The sequence below is a fragment of the Eurypyga helias genome, unplaced genomic scaffold (genome assembly GCF_000690775.1).
Source record: "Eurypyga helias isolate BGI_N326 unplaced genomic scaffold, ASM69077v1 scaffold8279, whole genome shotgun sequence".
NCBI classification, from domain to species: domain Eukaryota; kingdom Metazoa; phylum Chordata; class Aves; order Eurypygiformes; family Eurypygidae; genus Eurypyga; species Eurypyga helias.
The window spans coordinates 19,380-40,047 of record NW_010274025.1 but is presented as its reverse complement, the minus strand read 5'-3'; the positions used below and the strand labels follow the sequence as shown (position 1 = coordinate 40,047).

The 20,668-nt window shown below is 52.8% G+C and overlaps 1 protein-coding gene across 1 annotated transcript in view; it reads right to left on the bottom strand.

Annotated features, from left to right (window-relative positions):
• LOC104515639 (astrotactin-2-like) overlaps positions 1–20,668 on the bottom strand; it is a gene marked incomplete at its 3' end in the record, with an annotated part of 135,912 nt that overhangs the window by 99,530 nt on the left and 15,714 nt on the right. Inside the window, 1 exon segment of the mRNA XM_010159689.1 lies at positions 596–980. Coding sequence (XP_010157991.1) covers positions 596–980 — 385 coding nt within the window.

The window sequence follows — 20,668 nt, the reverse complement described above, 5'->3', positions numbered from 1 at the left end:
TGCCTGGTGCAAGGCACCGCACAAGCCCACAGCAACACTCAACTCCCTTCCCTGGGGAACGCCAGCTCTGCTCCCCCAGCCCAGCTCTGTCACTGCAGGACCAGCTACACCACCCAGCCCAAATGTAGAGCCACCAGCTTCCCATCTCATGATGCCGGGCAGGCTCACACTGGAAACAGGAGACTGGTTCTGGAAGGGGACGTGACAAAGGACACTTGTCAAATTGTATGGATGCACATATCTGTGCAGCTCCCAGGCGCACAGCTCACACTCCTGTGACACCTAAACCATCAAAGTGCAGGCAGGGAGTGCTGTGAGACCAGGGGACCTGGTCCTTGGGGCTGGCAGTGACAGCCGAGGGCTCACAGCTACTGTGCCTCAGTTTCCCCAGCACCATCCAAAGGTGATTCCCCTCTCGGGAAGAGCAGCTTCAGGACAGGCTCTGCAAACCGTCTGAGGACCAAAGCCTGGAGAGCCAAGGACCAGGCACAGGGGCTATGCATGGATTAGCCATCCTCTCTAGGTGACCCCACACAGGGCAGACACCTGGGCAGGGGATGGGGAGAAGGAAAGAGGAGAGAGAAAAGCCACAAACCTTTCTTTTCGTAGTCAGGCTTCTCTTCCCCGCCCCGGCCCAGGCTCTCCAACGTCCGTGTCACCTGGCTGCCAAACTCATCCTCCCTGGTGCTGGGGTCTGCCCGCCGCGGTGTCTCCTCCTCCTCCTCATCCTCATAGTCGTCCAGGATGGGGGTCTCACGGATGGGCACCCCGATGACTGAGTTGTGGGCCTGGAGGCGTGAGTTGCGGAAGCTCTCACGGGCCTGGGGGCCCAGCAGCACCGAGGGGATGTAGTGGATCTCGTGGGTGGCCTCCGTGCTGGCACTCTTCTGCGGGATGCGGCGGCGCTTGTGCCAGCGCCGCTGGGCATACAGAGCCACCGTGAAGACCAAGAGGAGCAGGAGCAGTGCGATCAGCCCACCCTGCAGAGAGCAAAGGGCATGGGTCAGGAGAGCCACAGGGCACAGGGATGGCGCAGGAGATGCCAAAAGCACATGGATAGGTCAGATGCAGAAGGCGCAGGGGTGGGTCAGGAGATGCTGCAGCTAGTATCCACGCACCCTCTCCTCTCCCACTCCCAGAGCACCCCAACACTCCGTGACCTGCACACGGGTGGGTTCATGAAGCAGCCACCTCTGGGGTGGGATGTCATGGCCAGGTGGACCAGGGTGCCAGAACTGGGCCTTTGGTGGGGACAGCAGCATGACACCCCTAGCTCAGCTCTGCTCGCTCTCCCAGGGACTTGGTTCTTACCACGCACTCCTAGGGTTGCCCCTGGCTCATCCACATGCACAGGGGCCCGAGGTGGGTGAGCACCCCCTCCCACCCTGCATGGGGAGGTGGGAAAGGAGGCAGTCGCATCCCACCACTTTGGAGAAAATAACTCATTAAAACAGCCCCAGCACTGACACGGAAGCAGCAACACCTCAGCTCAGACACACAATATTTCACACAAACCAGTGTGCAACAAATAGCACCACGCACACACCCGCCACCCCCCAGGGCACAGCTACCTCAGCTCCATCACTTCTGGCTATCACTGCCCTGTGGTTTCAACAAGACTTCAGCTGCAGATCCGGGGGCACAGCACATTATATGCCACACCAAGACCTTCTCTACAAAGCCCTCCTCTTCCTCCACCTCCAAATTTTATTCAATACAGCTCCCAACTATATTACTATTAAAAAAAAAAAAATCTGTACCAAAAAAATAAACTTCCTAAATATCTGTATGTTCGTGGAAGTGGCCTCTCTCCCAGGGAAACCAGGCTGGGAAGCACCAAAGGGGGTCAGCCCTGCCTCTGGCTGCACTGGAGGTTAAACTCAGCCACAACCACTCAGCCCTGTGCATGCACCACTTCCAGCTTCTTAATCTCTACAGCGTCGGAGCAATTTTATCCCGTGGCAGACAAGCAAAGCAGGGCGTGTAAATCAGGAGCGGCATAAGCAACCGGGGCTTTGCAGTGTGAGCGGAACAGCCAGGGCAGGGCAGGCGTTTCTTTGGCACAGGGGATGCCACAGCCCACAACTTCACAGAGCGTGCAAATCAAAGCAGAGTCATTCAAATATTTCATCTGCATTCCATACAGAGCACTGTGCTGTACCTGGAGCACAGCTCTGACTCGTAACTAGGACCAGCTGTAAAGAGACACCACTGAAAACTGCAGCTCATGCATTGAGTTAGCTGGGGGAGAGGCCTTGGAGCAGGAGCAGAGGAGAGACACTTCCCTGGACCACCCCAGCATCATGACCTGCTGCAGGAGGAGCACAGCCCAGCATCTCCCATCAGGAACTTCCCACCTCTCCCCCCAAACTGACACTAATGGGAGAAGGGATCAGGGATTCAGGAGGACATTGCTCAGCTTGTCTTCCCTGATTCAGGTGACATGTGCCATAGAAACACAGAATGAATCATAGAATCATTTGGGTTGGAAGGGACCTTAAAGATCATCCAGTTCCAACCCCCCTGCCATGGGCAGGGACACCTTCCACTAGACCAGGTTGCTCCAAGCCTCATCCAGCCTGGCCTTGGACACTTCCAGGGATGGGGCATCCACAGCTTCTCTGGGCAACCTGTCCCAGTGCCTCACCACCCTCTGCGGGAAGAACTTCTTCCTGATATCTAATCTAAACCTCCCTGATTTCAGTTTAAACCCGTTACCCCTTGTCCTGTCACTACAGACCCTTGTAAAAAGTCCCCCCCACCTTCCTTGTAGCCCCTTCAGGCACTGGAAGGTGCTATAAGGTCTCCCCGGAGCCTTCTCTTCTCCAGGCTGAACAAGCCCAACTCTCCCAGCCTGTCCCCATGGCAGAGGTGCTCCAGTCCTTGGAGCATCTTCGTGGCCTCCTCTGGACTCGCTCCAAGTGGTCAATATCCTTCTGATGCTGAGGGCTCCACAGCTGGACGCAGCACTCCAGGTGAGGTCGCATGAGCAGAGTACAGAGGGAGAATCCTCTCCCTCGCCCTGCTGGCCACACTTCTGATACAGCCCAGGATACGGTGGCCTTTCTGGGCTGCCAGTGCACACTGCCATGGGGAAAGGCAGTTCCGGTGAGCCACTCAGGTTCGTACCCTGCAGTACCAGAGCACCCACTGGGACAGGAACCCTACCCAGCCTCCTACACTCAGAAGCACTAAACAGCGCAGACACCTCATCCTGGAAAAGCAGAAATGTGTTTCCTCAGGTTTGTGCAGTGCCTGATGCACAGAGACCCCAGAGCATCACAGGAGGTCCCCAGCATTGGCCACCCACACCCCTCAGTACCAAAAAGAGGCAATTTCCTTGGAAGCCCACTTTGCAGGAGAGAAAACACGGCACACCAGATCCTCCAAAAGGGAGGCCCGGAGACCAGGACACAGCTGGGCCATGAACTTCAACACAACAAACCACACTGCAAAACCAGGTCTGGCTTGCATGCCAGCATCCTTCCAGCAAAGCGAGGAAAGTTTTCAGAATAACACTCATGGGCATGGCTACTGGGAAAAGCCTTCTCTGGGGTCTCACCGGGAGAAGCACAACTGGAGACAACACAGATGCTCAGCCCAGGATGGGTGACTGAGAAAGCCCTGCGCGAGGAGCGGCTGGACCCAGGGCAGGGGTCTGGGCACCCGCAGCAGTGCTGGGGCCGTGCATCTGCCTGGCTGGGCTCACCTTGCGCCTGCCCCCGGGAAATGGCTTGGAGCAGATAAACTTGTCAGTATATTGAATTAAAGATCCCTCTGCCTGGGAGAACTTACAAAAAGGTGTCAAGGCACACAGGGTATTCAGTGTGCCGTTACTCCCCAGCTCAGGAATGACAGGGTCAGCTCCAGGAAACCAAGGGCTCCCAGCCCCAGCTCCCATATCCTTTTGGGATGAGCCGGAGATCTCTGCCCTGCCAGCCACCGAGACAACGGCCCCCCCTCTGCCTGGGGGTGCCCACGCCAGCCCCTCGAGTGAACACTCATGGGCTCATAGCAGGCGGCTCCGTTTCAACCTGCTCCTTTCATCTCTGACCCCGCGCCAGCAGCTGCTTGTTTAACCACACCGCACACGCCGGGAGAGCTTCCTGGGGAAAAGGGGGAAAAAAAAAGATTCAAACTTAGGAGGCATTCAAGCCAGCCTCATTTTAATCTATTTTTCATGTTAAATTATCCAACTGAGGGAGCGGGAGAGAGAAAAGGGAAGGAAGGGATAATATGAGAAATGTTTTATTTGACAATGTGTCATTCGGAAACTGATTATTTCTGTCTCCAAGCTTTTTAATATTCCCAAACAATGGCCGAGCCGCGCGGGGATTTGGTATTCTAAGGCTGGATTTATAATACTCTGTTCTGCAGTGATAAGAACACGGGCCTTTAATCCTCTGAGCTGTGAACATGCATATTCTCCCACGTAATGTCCTTCCTGCTGCGCTCCCGCGTGCTCTGTGCTGGCCGAGCTGGGAGCAGAGGGCTGCTGAGACCCATGGGAGAGGAGGAAGGATGAAAGGAGGAAGAGGAGGAGGAGGGTGGGGGACAGGAGGGTGAGTGGGAACAACCCATGTGTGTGCAGAACTTCAAGACTCATGGCACAGGAGCAAATCGCATCTGAAGCTGGGAAGCGGCAAGGCTGGGACTCACTTGCAGCACCAAAGGAAAACCGATGGAAGAAGCCACCTCGAAGCCCAAGAGATTGGGTGATCATATATCAGGAAGACTGCCAAGCTGCCGGCCTGGAGGGCGATCACTGTTCAGGCATCTCTTTGAGGTGCTGAGCAATTTCTGAGCAGCAAGAGGATGCATGTGCTGCTTCAAACACAAGTCACCAACCTTCTCTACCAAAGCAATGAAGATGAGGGAGCCCTGATGCTCCTCTGAGGTCTGGGCAAACTCTGTCTTGCAACAGGCTACGGTCTTTCCCAACCCTGCCCGGAATCCTCAACCAGCTCTGCTCTCTGCAGTGGGGTGGATCATACCATCACAGAAAGTTTGGGTTGGAGGGGACCTTAAAGACCATCCAGTTCCAACCCCCCTGCCATGGGCAGGGACACCTTCCACTAGACCAGGGTGCTCCACGGACACTTCCAGGGATAGGGCATCCACAGCTTCTCTAGGCGACCAGTCCCAGTGCCTCCCCACCCTCTCTGTGAAGAAATTTTTTCCTGATGTCCAATCTTAATCTACCTGCATTCAATTTAAACCCGTTACCCCTTGTCCTATCACTACAGGCCCTTGTAAAAAGTCCCCCCTCAGCTTTCTCATAGCCTCCCCTTCAGGTACTGGAAGGTGTAATAAGGTCTCCCTGCAGCCTTCTCTATTCCAGGCTGAACAACCCCAATTCTCTCAGCCTTTCTTCATAAGAGAGGGGCTCCAGCCCTCAGAGCATCTTGGTTGCCTCCTCTGGCCTCGCTCCAACCAGTCAATACCTTTCTTATGTTGGGGATGTGAGGAGGGCCCCCGCAAGAGCTGTCCAGCCCCGCAGCTTTGCAGTCAAACTCAGTGCAACTGCAGCAACACAGCCAAGCCGTTACGAGAGTGAGACCAAACACTGCTGGCCACTGCAGCAAAACAGGACCGAAGTCACAGGAGAAGGTCCCAGGCTGGAGGAGAAGATGGTTTAGGCTTGGAGACCTGTTACACCAAAGCATCCTTTCTGTGGGTCAGAACAAAAACAGGGCAAAACAGGGCAGGGTTCAGCCTGGTGCTACCTGAACCCCTTCTGCTGCTTCCTCTGAACACTGGTACCGACTTTTGCCATTGGGAAAAAAGTCCTTATTTCTTTTCTAACTTTGAAGCTTTTGTTGCTCCCATACAACAGCCAAACCCAATTATTGCCCCACATTGTGCTCACAACCAGCCCCATCAATACCTACCTGCTGCTAGATGCAAAATCTCCCCTGAAGCTGGGAAGTGGCAAGGCTGGGATTTGCTTGAAGCACCAAAGGAAAACCAGTGGAAGAAGCCACCTCAAAGCCCAAGCTCGCAGTGGGGCCATCGCTCCAAAGATAGTCCCCTGGGACAGACAAGCTCTGCCCAGCATAAACTGTGCACAGACACCACCCCCCCCATCATACCCTGCACCTTCAGGGAGCTGGGGTGAGCCGAACCCCAACGCCAGAGCATCACATCGTCCTGTCCCATCCCAGTAAGCGAACCACCACGAGCAAACAGGTACCAGCGACAACCACACAGTCCTAGGAGCTCTTCACACCCTGCACTTTTTCCTTTCTTTCCTTTTTGGCCATGATAAGTAATTAAACACTAGAACAATTTACCAAGGGTTGTAGCAGATTATCCATCACTGTCAAATTTATATATTTTTTTTTTTTTTTAGATCAAGCCTGGATGCTTTTAGAAAAGCTATGCTTTATTTCAAATGAGAAATAAAGGCTTCAGGATGTTCTTGTGCATTGTGCAGCACTGGAGGGCAAAGCAGGTGATCCCACAGTCCCTTCTGGTCTTCCACTCCCCGAGTTTTGTCCTCCCCACATTTCTTCGTGAGTCACAGCATTCAGCTCTCGAGCATCTTACCTCTCTATCTCATCCCCTCCAAGGTCAGCCCCGATGCAGAAAACCTCATCAGACCGTGGACACAAGCAGGTATGGGCAGGTAAGACACATCCAGGGAACACAGACCGAAAGGGAGATGCCACGGGCCAAACCTCAGACCTCCACACCTCAGCACCCAAACCTCTCCTCGCTCGTCTCAGCTGCTGCCGAGAGCTATAATAAAGCAGCGCTCAATGAGCAGGTGTAGCAAACATTTGCATTAGGTTTTAGCCATGCTGTAATTTGAGCTAAAGGTTTTCTAATTAATTTAACTAAAAGCGATGGCCAACAGCAGCACAGAGACCCTATAAATGCCGTTTCACCAGGCAGAGGCTTGTTCTGGGGCACAGATCGTCTAACACTGTGTCCCAGGGTGAACCGTGACCAGAAGTGGAACTGGGATCATCCACATGAGCCGCTACAATAGTGTCTGTTAATTGGCAATCAATCCTCTCAGCCAAACCCTCCACTGCAGCCAAATTCAGAGAAGATGCCGCTGATCCCCTGTGGCAGGGGGACAGCCCCAGGTCTGTCCATCCTCTCCCTGCCAGTGCCGCCAGCAGGTCTCTTCCCCATGCCACACCTGCACCAGGACCCCCATGCCCACACCCCAACCAAGCTACGCTCAGGACACCTTTGCAAGGAAAACACCACATCAACATATTGGGTTGCATGGCATCTGCTTCTTCCCTTTCCAGATCAAACCCCCACACCACACCACCTTCTCCCTAGGACTCCCTTGCCTTACTGCTCTTTTTCTCTTTGCTGCACCTCTCAATTTAAATACTTCTTCTGCAAATCTTAATTAACATGCTGTTTGCACCTTATTTCAGATCATTAACAATGAAAAATAAGGCTGATCTCTGCAGATACCTCTCGGAGTCTTCCCTCTCCTGCACAATACCATTCATCATGACCTCCTCTGCACCCTGTCGCTTCCTCGCCCTCCTGGGGTGCGGGACATACCCCCAGATGGCAGGCAATCCCAACGGCTTTAATGAAACAAGGCAGAGGAAAGGATGTTATATAGTGTGCTATTCCCTAGGGCACGGATAGCACCAACCTCTGGCTGTTGTCCCCCTAATGGGGGAGTTTGGCCTGTTTCCTGCAGAATCGAGGTTTCTGCATCCACAGCTCCTCTGTCTGCCTCTCCGTCCTTCCCTTCTCACGTTGGTACACACTGGCCCGTCACAACCAAGTCTCAAAAGGCCTCAAAACAGGTCTCAGAAATACCAACATCCCTTCAGCTTTGTGATAAGTGGAGACAGGTGGAAGAAAGAGGCACCACATCACCCCATCCACTAATGCACATCATGCAGGAAGGCAGGGAAGGGTCCTTGGAGCCATCCCAAACCATGCAAGGAGGGAGAGGATAGGAGAGAAACGGGGCTTTGGGAAACAGGACTTGCAAGAAGCAGCCACATCTCCTACATGAGGAAAGCAGGGCTCCACCAAAATGGAGCAGCAGCCCCTGGAGTTCAGGAAGGTTCTGGATCCTGCCTCGGGAGATGCTCCCACAGGCACAGACCTGACCAAGCCTGCTCGGTCCTCACAAAGCCTCTGCCAGCAGAAGGGAAGTGGCAGCATACACCAAGGGCAGAAGGACACTCACTGTCTTCCTGCACCCACAGTGGACAGCACGAGAAGCCGTGAGCTTGAATTGCAGCAAGGATCCTTCCAGAAGAAACACAACTGGAGAAAGCACGATGGACCTGGGAGAGCTGAGACGCCTCGGTCACTGGACCTGCCCACTACGCAGAACAGTGCTCCACACCACGGGGATGCGGGAGTCCTGCCCACTGCCCTACTCCAACTGCGCTTCCTGACAGTGGGTAGCTGGGCTGGGGAACACCAGGCAGGGAAACTGAGGCACAGCATGAAGATGAGGCTGAGAACAGACAGCAAGCCAGCACAAAGGCTGGTCAAGAAGAGATGAATCCAGGGATTAAAAAAAACCAACCACAAGAACAAAACCAAAATAAACCCTCCAAAGAGATCTGGATCCAGCCCTGATCTCAAAACCACTCAACCCCACCTCTCCATAAGAGACAGCAATGATACAGGGCAAATCTACTGAAAAATACAGCATTTCCTCCCAGCACGCTTCAAATCCCCATTCGAGCACCGCTTCAGCAAGGTGCTTAACCACACGCTTAACTTTAAATACGTGTTTAATTCCCATTACAGTCCATGAGACTACAGCACACGCCTCAGCGCTTTGCTGAGCAGGGAAGGCTGCTTGAATTGTGGCCCAAAGAGAACTGTATTATGTCTTTTTTCCCCTCCCCTCTTTCCATGGCTCTTGCAACATTGCCGAATTCCAGTGATGCCGGGGCACTAGCTTCTGTTGTTATCACAACTCTGTCACCTCACCCTACCCAGAGCCAACAGCACCTACAAACGACCCTCTCCAAAAGGGCTTCTACTGGTGCAAGGGAGTGCAGGATCCGGCCCAGAGGTTTAAAAGGAAGGGATCCCATAGGATTGCTCCGTCAGGCCCATGCAGATCCGTCATACACGGCTGCTCTTGTTGCCACACTGTATGAACACACATGGGGCATAAATTTAATAGCATATACAGTCCTGCAAAGTCTAACACATGCACGAGCGACGAGAGTTATAGTTGCTGTGGGAATCGTAACTTTAAAATCTCTGACTCTTCTGTGTTAAAAAAAAAATAACAAGTCAGACAAAAAGTCACATTTCCATATATTTTTTAAAGCCACGCTGAATGTTGTTTTGCCGTTTCATCCAAGAAGGGAAACAAAAAGAAGGAGTGAACCTGCCAATCAGCCTTTCTGCACCATTCAGACATGCAATGTGATGTTCCAGTAAATGTTTATTTGAATGGTCTCCCAGGCACCGGCTGTATGCAAGCACCAAAATACACAAACCTCCATCACACCGAACATGCCTGCGTATCCCGAGCTGCACATCTTGTTAGGATAACAATTCACAATCGCTCCTAATCCATTTTTATGATGTAAAAAAATGGCATTTATTTGCAGTGAACTGAAAAGGGAGGGCTGGAGGTGATTTTATTAAGCACCTCATTGTTAGCTCTCTTTAAAGCCAGAGCACAGATTGCATAAACTGTGATTTTAATGTGCGCTAAATGGTTCGTCTGCATCGGCTGACCCGCTAACCTGGAGCTTGCCCTCTGAGAGGGAGGATGTTAAAATGCATAAGGCCTCGCGCGTTCACGCTCATGTTTGCCTAATGCGGGCAGGCTGGCTGAGCGCAAAGCTGAGACAAAACCAAGAGCTTCTCCCCCCGCCAAGGAGTTTGGATTATGAGCCCCATCCCTCCTCCCCACCCAGCCTGCTAGTGACACCTCCACGTGTTCCTCCTGCTCGGCTCATTTACACATGGTACCTGAATTGTGTTTTAGCCATATTCCAAAGGGGAGAAAAAACACGCTTGAAGTAAGACCAATCATCCTTGCTTTTAAACCAAAAAGGTCGCTGCTTCCACGCTCAGGCCCCCCCAGCACAGCCCGGTCTTGTGGGCGAGGGCTGCCACGCGTTGCAGGCTGAGCACAGCGTTGTGCCAACACACCCTGCACTGAAACACAGGGCCAACCATGCAAGCGCAGAGCCACCACCCGCACAACATCCCTCTCTGCGCCATCTGCAGCGCGGAGCCCAGACCATGGCTGCCCATGGGGACCCAGCTCAGGCAAGGAGCATCCAACGGCCAGTGGAGGATACAGTTGGCTTTCTGGGCTGTACCCGGAGCCATGTGGCCAGACGGTCAAGGGAGGGGATTCTCCCTCTCTACTCTGCTCTCCTGAGACCCCACCTGCAGTTCTACATCCAGCTCTGGGGCCCCAAACATCAGAAGGACACGGACCTGTTGGAGTGAGTCCAGAGGAGATCACGAAGATGCTCCAGGGGCTGGAGCCCCTCTGCCATGGGGACAGGCTGGGAGAGTTGGGCTTGTTCAGCCTGGAGAAGAGAAGGCTCTGGGGAGACGTTATAGCACCTTCCAGTGCCTGAAGGGCTACAAGGAAGCTGGGGGGAACTTTTTACAAGGGCAGGTAAAAGGTAACAAGTGTACCCCTTTACAGGACAAGGGGTAACAGGTTTAAATTGAAAGTGGGGAGGTTTAGATTAGATATCAGGAAGAAATTCTTCACAGAGAGGGTGGGGAGCACTGGGACAGGTTGCCCAGAGAAGCTGTGGATGCCCCATCCCTGGAAGTGTCCAAGGCCAGGCTGGATGAGGCTTGGAGCAACCTGGTCTAGTGGAAGGTGTCCCTGCCCATGGCAGGGGGGTTGGAACTAGATGATCTGTAAGGTCCCTTCCAACCCAAAGCACTCTGTGACATGATTCTACATCTGAGCTACCCAGCTGCTTCGCACCCCTTCCAAACAAAGGTTTAACAAATGCTAAATCAAGGTCTCAAATTACTAAGATTATTACAGTATCTACAAGTTGAGAATTTGCTAGCAAACGATGAAATATAATTAAAAGTAAAGAACACTTGTCAGATAAATGAGTAACATGTACTGCTGTTGCAAAAGTACCTTTCTTGTTTTTTTAATAATTGTGTTTATCCGCTTCCTCACTAATTTACAAAAAATGCAGTTAATTCTCAGTGGATCTCACAACCATTAGTGCGAATTAATTCTGTTCCCACTGTATATTCTGCATATATTAAAAAAAAATTAATCTAATAAGAGATGCAACATCTCCGGATGAGGGAACACGAACACAATTCACATTGTTCCTCCAGCTTCCAAGTGCTGGTGAATGACACGGTACAACACCCTTTCTGCTCAATTAACCAGCCAGCTTCTGGGGGCTGCCAGATCTTGGACAGTTGTCCAGAAAAGGTGGCAAAACACAGAGAAAAATTCACTGCAGCGTTAAGGAGCGAGGTCTTCTTGCAGTAGACAACACCTCCAAGCTCCACTGATGGTCCAGGTCTCCTCTGCGCTGGTGTGAGACAGGCAAGAGACTGGAAAAGGGGTTTAGAGTTTATTTATGGGCATCTCAAAACAATTTATGGAGCAAGGAGCTGATGGAAAGGTGTTATTGTGCACACAGGAAAGGAGAGAAAGAGCTCCTTTTGTTGTTGGGGTTTTTTTGAAGGTTTATTACTGAGCCCGTAGCTGGCAGCTGCTTTGGGAACGATCCAACCCATTCTGTAAAAAAAACCTGCCTTAATATGTTTAAAGTGCAAATATTTCAGCATAATGAACGTCTTTCTGAAAAGCAGCAACACAAACCACTGCTTTCAGGGGGAGAGGGAGGGTATATCAAACACAACAACAGGGATAAAACCTCCGTGCGCCTGTCTACGTAGCGTTTGGCACCAGAAGGTGTTTGGCAATTCTGGCACCGTAACTCATGCTGCGGGGAGCTACACGCCGCAGCCCCCACCTGCCGAGAAGAGCCTCCGCTGGTACGCAGGGCACTGCACACCAGGAAAAGACAAAGGAGTTTATCAATTTGGACATATGCAATTTGGGAAATGCACTCTGTGTGCCCCTCCATGCATCACAGAGCAGGCAGAGCCAAGACTCTGATTTAAAGAGATCAAAGAGCTCAGCAAGTCCACAAACCTTTTTTCCAAAAACACCACAGCTATTCCCAGCGGGTTATTAAGAGTCCCGTTAAGTACTGCACTTAACCATACACTTAACTCCCATTACCTTCCCTGCGACTTTGCACATACATAAAATTTATCAGGTGTTTCAGAGCTTTTTCGTCTTCCCACCCAAGAACGCAGAGTTCCCATTACCCAGCCCTCGGTACGATGCCTCCGAACGACCTCAGGGCTCAGCTCAGTGGAAAAGCAAATCCATGGGGACACTTTTCCTGCTGTGCAGCTCCCACACCCATTGCTTACACACCCACGGGTCCACAGACACCTTTTTCTCCCGCAGCACATCAGACCACGCGCACCGCTAAGCCAAAGCTGTGCTACTCATTCACCTAAACCTCCTGCTGTATTGATCAAAAGCTGAGAATACCAAAGGACGGGAATGTTCCAGCTTTGATTTGCTCGCTTGTCTTCCAGGGTGCATCGAAGGGGCAAAGGCCAGCCATCTCCTTGCTGGGGAGGCAGAGCCGCAAGCCAGGAGCACAGGGCATCCCACTGCCGGGCTGGGAGGGGAACAGCCGAGTTTTGCATCTGACAAGGGGCTGTTGCATCCCCAGGGTGCAGCCGGAGCAGGTTCGGCTCTGGAGGGTTCTGCAAACCCTGAGGGCAGTCCCCATGCCAAAGCACTTGCAGCTCAAGGCACCTGCAATTCAATTCCCTCTTTTTTCTGTATGGATACAGGACACCAAAGATCATGGGAGCAGAGTACAGGAGGCAGAAACCTGGGCTCATGCCTACACCTCTCCTTGTAGGATGCTGCAGGAGGGAGACCGTGAAGGTACCAAGATCCTGGCACTTCCAAATGGATGTTTACCTGCACATTTTGAGGAAGGAACAATGATTTGGGGCAGCCCAGTCCAGCCCTCCCATCCTCAACAGTGCAGATTTAAAGCACCGCAATTTTATCTATCCCTGCTATCCAAAGGGACACTTTGCAGAGGCACGAGCTTTCACTTGTGCTGTCACAAAGTGAGCAGCAGTCCTTGCACCCACCTCTAATTACAGCCACGTTCTTGTGAAGAGGAGATGACCTTTCATTAAGAGAAGCTGCACCAGAGCGGGAAGAGGCCAGAGACAGCAGCCATGGCTCAGAGGGGCAGGCAGCGTTTGGGGGAGCTGGTGGGCTCACTCAGTGCCACACACACATATCAGGATGCTGGAATTTCTTTCCCTGCATCCTCGCAGGCAGGCTCAATGACATTTCTGCAGGACAGGCCACTGGCTGCCACCCCTGCTAGGGCTGCAGGGTGTTGCCCAGCCCCCCAAATCTGGGTTCACCCAATGTGGACGTCTCCTCCTGTGTGGCCAGCTCAGCAGCCTGCCTGGTGCTGCAGCAAAGCAGGATAAAAGTAGACCTAGAGCAGGGTAAGCAGCAGCAGAGGTGTAAAACTAGCTTTATTCCAAAGAGTTGTCCCAGGTGGCAACAGCCCTGAGCATCCTGCACATGGACAAGACGTGCCCATCCAGTTCTGGGGACCCCCATCTCCTGACTCCAACCCCCAGCCTCACCTCTTGCCCACAGAAAGCAGCATCACAGCGATGCCACCCGTGTGTCATCCAGGTGACCTGCCAAGCTTCTTGGCATGCACCATTCCATCTGCTTACAGGGACTGAGTGGATTTGGGACGTGCATTCCCCAGCCTTTCTATAACAGAGGGTTTGGAACATGTCCGAGCAGGCTGCATGCATTGCGAAACGAGAATTCCTTCCCAGATGGAGAAAGGATTGAAGGGCACCACTATTACAGCTGGTTCACTGCAGCCGTGAGGGTGTGTGATGGGAACGCTGCGACCCCCTCTCCCCATCTTGAGAAAGTGCCCGTCTGGAAATGGGAAAGAATTCATTTCAATTAAACGTGCCTGATGCTCCAAACGAAACCAATTAATTCTCCCCATCTGAAAGCTGATTAGCTGGGATATCTGGGTAAATGGATAATAACAGGCTAATAACCCCCGCCTGTCCCCGGGTGCGCAGTCATGCTGCCGTGAGGTTTTTGACAGGGTGTCACCAGCGTAACTGCAGCATCCGTGAGTAATCATGGAGTGAATCCAGCCTCCGATGGCAGGCGGCACCATCCCCGGCAGCAGGCAGGGACTGGGCACGGAGGGACCCCAGTTACCCCCTCCCAGCCCTCTGCCCCCTCACAGCACCATCGACTGCGGCGTGAGCTCCATGGCACCAGAACCCCCTTCGGCAGCACCCTGTCTCTGCTCACCCCCCCACCGACACCAGTGGGGGCTTCAGGGCCAACCACAGCCATACAGGTTGGTGTTCTGCTGATGAACGGGAGCTCATTAATGCAAACAGGGCTCTGTGCAGAGAAAACTGCCCCCCTAACCCAAACCTCCTTCACCCTCCCCAGGTAATCTCTGCAGGGGAGCCCAAGTCACTAGAGCTGCCTGCTCTCCAGCAATCCTGTTATCAGCCAGTGTTTAACTCCACCATGTAATTAATTCCCTCATCCTTCCCCCTCCACTCCTGCCCTCCGGGATGGGCTCCCACCCAGCCTGGCCCAGTGATGGGTGGCAGACACACCAAGATGCTGGGATTAACGGGCAGGGCAGAGTTCTGCACCTTCACCCCAAAACCAGCTTGACAGCACCCCCCAGTCTCAGCATCACCCACTAGACCAGGCATGGGATGGGCAGCTCCTGGAGCTGTGTCAAGGCACTGTTGTCCTCAGGGAGTTCAAACAGTTGAACCCAGATGTGGGGACAGCAGTGAGCAGGAGAAGACAGGAGAGCGGCACAAAGCTGTCCCAGCCTCTTCTGCATCCCTCAATCTCTCCAGTCCCCTGTCAAGGGAAGGCTGATGGCTGGGGAGCCAGTGGCAGGAATTTTCCAGCTCTGCTTGGTTCCCCCCACCCCCCCCCAGTTGAAAAGTGTTGATCAGCTAAAAAAACTTTCCAAAAGGGTATTTTTGGTTAAGAGCGATCTCCGAGCCAAATCGTGCACGAACAAAAACAAAGACCTCAATCCCGTTGCCATTTTCTAATCAAATTCCCTTTTACTAATTTGACAGGCCTGTTTTGAAAATCTAAATTTGAAACTAAAATAAAGTCAGATTGCACAGAGAAACGGGAATCATGACGAAACATTTCAAACGAAGCTAATAAAGCCCTTCTACCCACACCTTTCAGCTCACCAAGCACCTCTCCACTTATTTGCTGCTCCTGATGAAGACAGTGGGTGCTGAGCTTTGGTTTGCTTCCCCCCCACCCAGTCCACACACACCCCAATAGTTTGTTTTTAGCTCTGTGGAAGCAGTGAAACCACCTCCTGCCCAGCTTCAGCTCCGTGACCGTTCACGCCATGCGGTGCCCGTCTCGCCGGCTGGGCTCAGCTCACAAGTGCACACCTGACCTAACTTCAGCCCAGTCCCTGCAGCGCTCCCGTCTTCAGAGGAGGCCTGGCCTCCTGCAGAAGAAACAGCTTTGCCTGAGGGGAAAGCATGAATGGGAGTTGAAGATACAGCTGTGTGTTCCTGGAGAAGCTCGCCTGGGTGGCTAGGTGAAGGCGGGTAGCAAAGAGAGGAGAGAGCCCCCAGGCAGAGAGAACAATCCACTGGAGAGGCAGCGCAGATCTGCACCCACTCCTCTGTCCTGCAGTCCTACCCTTACTCCAACCAAGAACGATCTGCTGGTGCCCAGGTGTTCAGCTGATGCACTCAGTATCCAACCTCCTTTCAGGCTTCCACCACAAAAGAGAATTTCCTGCAGGACAAAGGAAGCTCAAAAAGAACAGTATCTCTAGTATGTTCTAGTGTGGCCAGCAGGTCGAGGGAGGGGATTCTGCCCCTCTACTCTGCTCTGGTGAGACCCCACCTGGAGTGCTGTGTCCAGCTGTGGAGCCCTCAACATCAGAAGGATATTGACCACTTGGAGCGAGTCCAGAGGAGGCCACAAAGATGATCAGAGGGCTGGAGCCCCTCTGCTATGATGAAAGGCTGCAAGAATTGGGCTTGTTCAGCCTGGAGAAAAGGAGACTCCAAGGAGACCTCATTGCAGCCTTCCAGTGCCTGAAGGGGCTACAAGGGTGCTGGGAGAGGACTTTTTACAAGGGTCTATAGCGACCGAACAAGGGGTAATGGGTACAGATTGAAAACAGGGAGGATTAGATTAGATATCAGGAAGAAATTCTTCCCACAGAGGGTGGGGAGGCACTGGGACAGGGTGCCCAGAGAAGCTGTGGATGCCCCATCCCTGGAAGTGTCCAAGGCCAGGCTGGATGAGGCTTGGAGCAACCTGGTCTAGTGGAAGGTGTCCCTGCCCATGGCAGGGGGGTTGGAACTGGATGGTCTTTAAGGTCCCTTCGAACTCAAACCATTCTGTGATTCTATGATTCTATGTTGTACAGACAGAGTGCTGGGAACTTGGTTCGACCTTACTGGGCCATGTCTGAGCCCACAGCTCAGGGACCCCAGGACACCCAGTCCATGTGCAGATTACCGAGGTGAAGGCAACCTTCCAGTCCAAGTTGGAGAGCACCTGGATGTCAGATCCCACAAAATCAGGGCCCCACATGCCACTGTGGCAGAGCAGTATCCAAGAGGACAAGAAAGCTGCTTAGCCCTTTGCTAGCCACCACACCCAGCCACAGCACCCTGCAGAGGGATGCTGTTCACGTGGAGTTTCACTTGCTGCCAAGGAGACATGGTCCTTCTCCAGCCTCTCCCTCTGCACAGCCCCATCCTGGCCTTCCCTGGGCTTTCATGGCCACGCTTTCCACACCAGTGGGGATTTTCCAGAGGTGGCAGGTGACTCTGCAGGACTAGTCCAGGATCCAAGATGCCACGGAGGGGACAGCTAGCACCGCCCAGCCAAATGGAGGAAAACCTCTTCCAAGGCAGGCAAATGTTTTCCATCAATGAGTTTTCAAAAAAAGTCTTTCTCCCCTGGCAGTCTCAGCAGAGGGCTAGGACAGGCTCCAGCATGCAAACAGGACCTCATGAGCCCAAATGGGGCTAGAATCACCACATGCAAGACAACAATTAAGAAAACATGGTGCAGGGCTCCACTCCCTCTCCTGTATCTCTATTTCAGGAACAGCACACCCTTCCCTCTGCCCTAGAAAGTCCTGCTTCCACCACAGCTCCTCTCCCTAACTCATCCCAGGGCACAGCCAAGGATCCAAGCCCTCTCCAGCCCCCAGCAGAGCTTGGCCGTGACAAAGCAGACACGCCGGTCCCCTCCCATCCCTCTGGGATGCTCCGTCCTCGGGAGAAGAGGCAGAAGTGACCATACACAGTTGGCACAGGCAGCAGAGGCTGCAGCCTGTCACAAGCCCTAAAGCAGCTCCTTCCCATAGCCAGGTGCAAAACACATTTATTGTTTTAACATTCCCAGCGACAGCTCAGGGCTCCCTTTCCAAAGGACACTCGAGATAAAAATCTATGTGACAGCCAAGCGATTGCAACAGGCAATTGAATGTGATAGTCCCAGATAGCACGAGGCAAGGAAAAGCCTGTCCCAGGAGCACAGGGTGAGTAAAGTTATGCTCTTGGTGACTGTGTCCCTGCCTGGCCCGTAAATGCTCACCGTGGAACAGGGTCAGTCCACATAACAGGGGTAAATAAACCCTTTGGGTATGTAAAGCGTAGGTGCAAGCCCAGAGAGGAGAGCTGGAGGGGTGAGCAGCATATGGGACTGCTCCAAGGAGATCTGTCGCAGGGCCCTGAGCCACAGCACTGCCTGTCCATCATGAGTGGTCTTGCCAGAACAGGATCTCGAGGTTTAGGGGACCTGAAGATAGTTTCCCACAACTCCTCATTTGCGCCCTTGTTTTCCATCTCACACATCTCAGTCACACTCTTGAACAGAGCTCGAAGGATCCTCCCCGGCCAACAACTCACCCCTTAACCTCACCCATGAAGAGTTACCCTGCCCCAAAAAGCAGCTTCCACCCTTGCACCAGAGAGGGGACGTGTGGCACTCACAGGGACCAAGGGACTGCACAACGTTTGCAAGCTGCTAACATGGAGGGACGAAAGCAGCAAGAGCAACAGCCCCACAAAGGGTCAAAAACCTGTACTGGGCTTTGGCTTTCCACTCTTCTCCTTGGTGACCACCCTGCTGTGCTGGGCACACTTTCTGGGCTTCCCTGGGGCAAAGTGACCCATACATCAGCAGAAGGACACCCAGCATCAGCTCTGCCCATGGACACTGTAGAGCTCAGTAATCCAAATGCTTCCTTGCACCTTATCTCTGCTCTGCACACAGCAGGTCTCCCCGCTTTTTATTTTTTATGCCTGCCACCACCCATGAGTACCAGATCAGGGCAAGGCACAGCAGCTTCTACTGCATCCGCAGGACAGGCCTTATCCCTGGTTAGGGCTGCCAGGCATCAGGATACCAAGCTATCCATCACAAGGACCTTCTTATGCACCGGACAGCCTGAGGGAGGATGAATAACAACACACCTAGGACGGTTCTCGGAGTCACCCCTTGCCCTGTCACAGCTCTATTTGGCCTAAGAGTCATTAAAACCCTGTACCCCAGTGTCCTTTCTGAAACTCAGGAACAGCCCTGCCCCTGCTTTGTGGGAGCAGGACACGGATAATCCATAAATCCAAGGATAGATATGTGCTGGGGACCAGGTGTCCCGGCACAAGCTGCATGGGGATGTCTATTGTAAAAACAGACTCTGAACACGTCTTGCACAGCCCAAAAAGGAGCCCTAGGGAATAAAAACCCAGGAACAAAGGGTCTCAGCAATCACTGCAGCTCTCCACCATGCCTGCATCATGCACCCAGCATCCCAAACCGGCAGGGACCGGCTGATAGAGCAAGAGGAACACGGCTACCTGGCGCACAGACACATCCCATTTTTCAAGGGACACTTGGAAAGAAAAATACAAGCACCTAGACCCTCTTCTGTCATCCTCCACACCCACGTGTGTCTGCAACCGCTGGCCGAGGAGCCGTGGGCAGTGCCCGGACCAGATTTTCCTGCTCCATACAGGGAGCAAGACACTTGAACCTAAATCCTGGGAGCAAAACACAGGTAAAGGATTTCCATTAATCACTTCAAACCACCTGCTTATTTATATCAGTCCAAGCATTGTAGAAGTTATGTGAAATATGAGGCTGTTGCGAAGTCAGGCTGAAGGCAGCGTGCCGGAAGGGAAGTGTGTCTGGGGGGGATGTTTGTAGAGTTGCTTCTCCTGGGGTCAGCCACAGTCCAAGCCCAAATCAGATTGCACAGGCTGGAACAACTGCTGGGGGGCATGGGGAAGTCTTGCAGAACAGGATAGAGAAACATCCATCACCAGTGACAAAGGGTTATTGATCCTGCCCAGGGGCAGAGATGGATTTAATGACCTCTCCAAAACCCTTCCAACTCTGGAGATCCTATGGAAAAGTAATCCTCATCCTGCAAAACCCTTGAGAAAGTCTGTATCCCTGGAGTATCCCAGCTGTGACATCCACAGGGAAGGCATGTGTGGGAGAGGTTTGGGGTACAAGCCCCAGCCCCACCCAAGAGAAACCCCATGCCTTCCAAAGCCAAACCTGAATTCCAAAGCCAAACCAGCATTAACCTGAAAAACTTGTTTAAGAAAAGGACAATGACAAATCAGCACAAGCCAACGCTTCCCAAAGCACCGGCTGCTCGTGCAGCCTGGGGCGTGCAGGTGAAGCTGTAATTCCCACCCGTCACCAAAGCCCAGGGACCGCAGGCAGCTCCCCAGGGAGGTCCAGTGCCGTGGCAGACACGGACGGGTGCAGACAGTAAAGGGTCATTTGCTCATCCACTCCACGTTCGAGTTTTCAGTATTTGCACTGTCAGGATGTTTCCCAGCACAGATAATCATTTAAACCTGAAACTCCTCAGAACAAAAACGTACAATTAGCAATTCCCCCACCAATTAAGAAAGGAAGAACTCCAAGGCACAATTTAAGACTATATAAAACGGAAAAGAGCAAACAGCTAGCTATCTATGAATGCAGCTAAATTAAAAAAATAAAGAAGTCCCAGTTCCCATTTCTGTACATTACACCCTTCAGATGCCAGCTCAGTAAAAATACATATACACTCATATACGTAAAGTTTATATTTCATATATATACAAGCACACACACACACAGAACCGTATAATACACATGAGGTGCTTTTGCCCACACGTCAGGTCCAGGTATTTGCCTGCAGAGTCCCAGCGGGATGCCCAGACCCACGCTACCGAGGGGCTGGTGGGACCCCACGAGCAGCCCTGGCACCAGCCCGCGAGCTGCAATGCTGAACAAGCGAGCAGGGGCTTGGGAGCTCACACCGGCTGCGCAGCGGAGAAGGTTGGGAAGCATACGGCGTGCACTCCGGGTGCTGGCAGGAGGATGACCTCCTCCTCCTCAGCAATTTTTAGGGCCTCATGCATCGTGAGCCAGGTCTCCCTGGCTCAAGGGGACAAGAGGAACAAGGGCATTTTTCTCTGCTATCAAACAAGACGTGAGACTGGCACACATCCTCTGATGTGACACAGCTTCACAGCTACAGGGTTA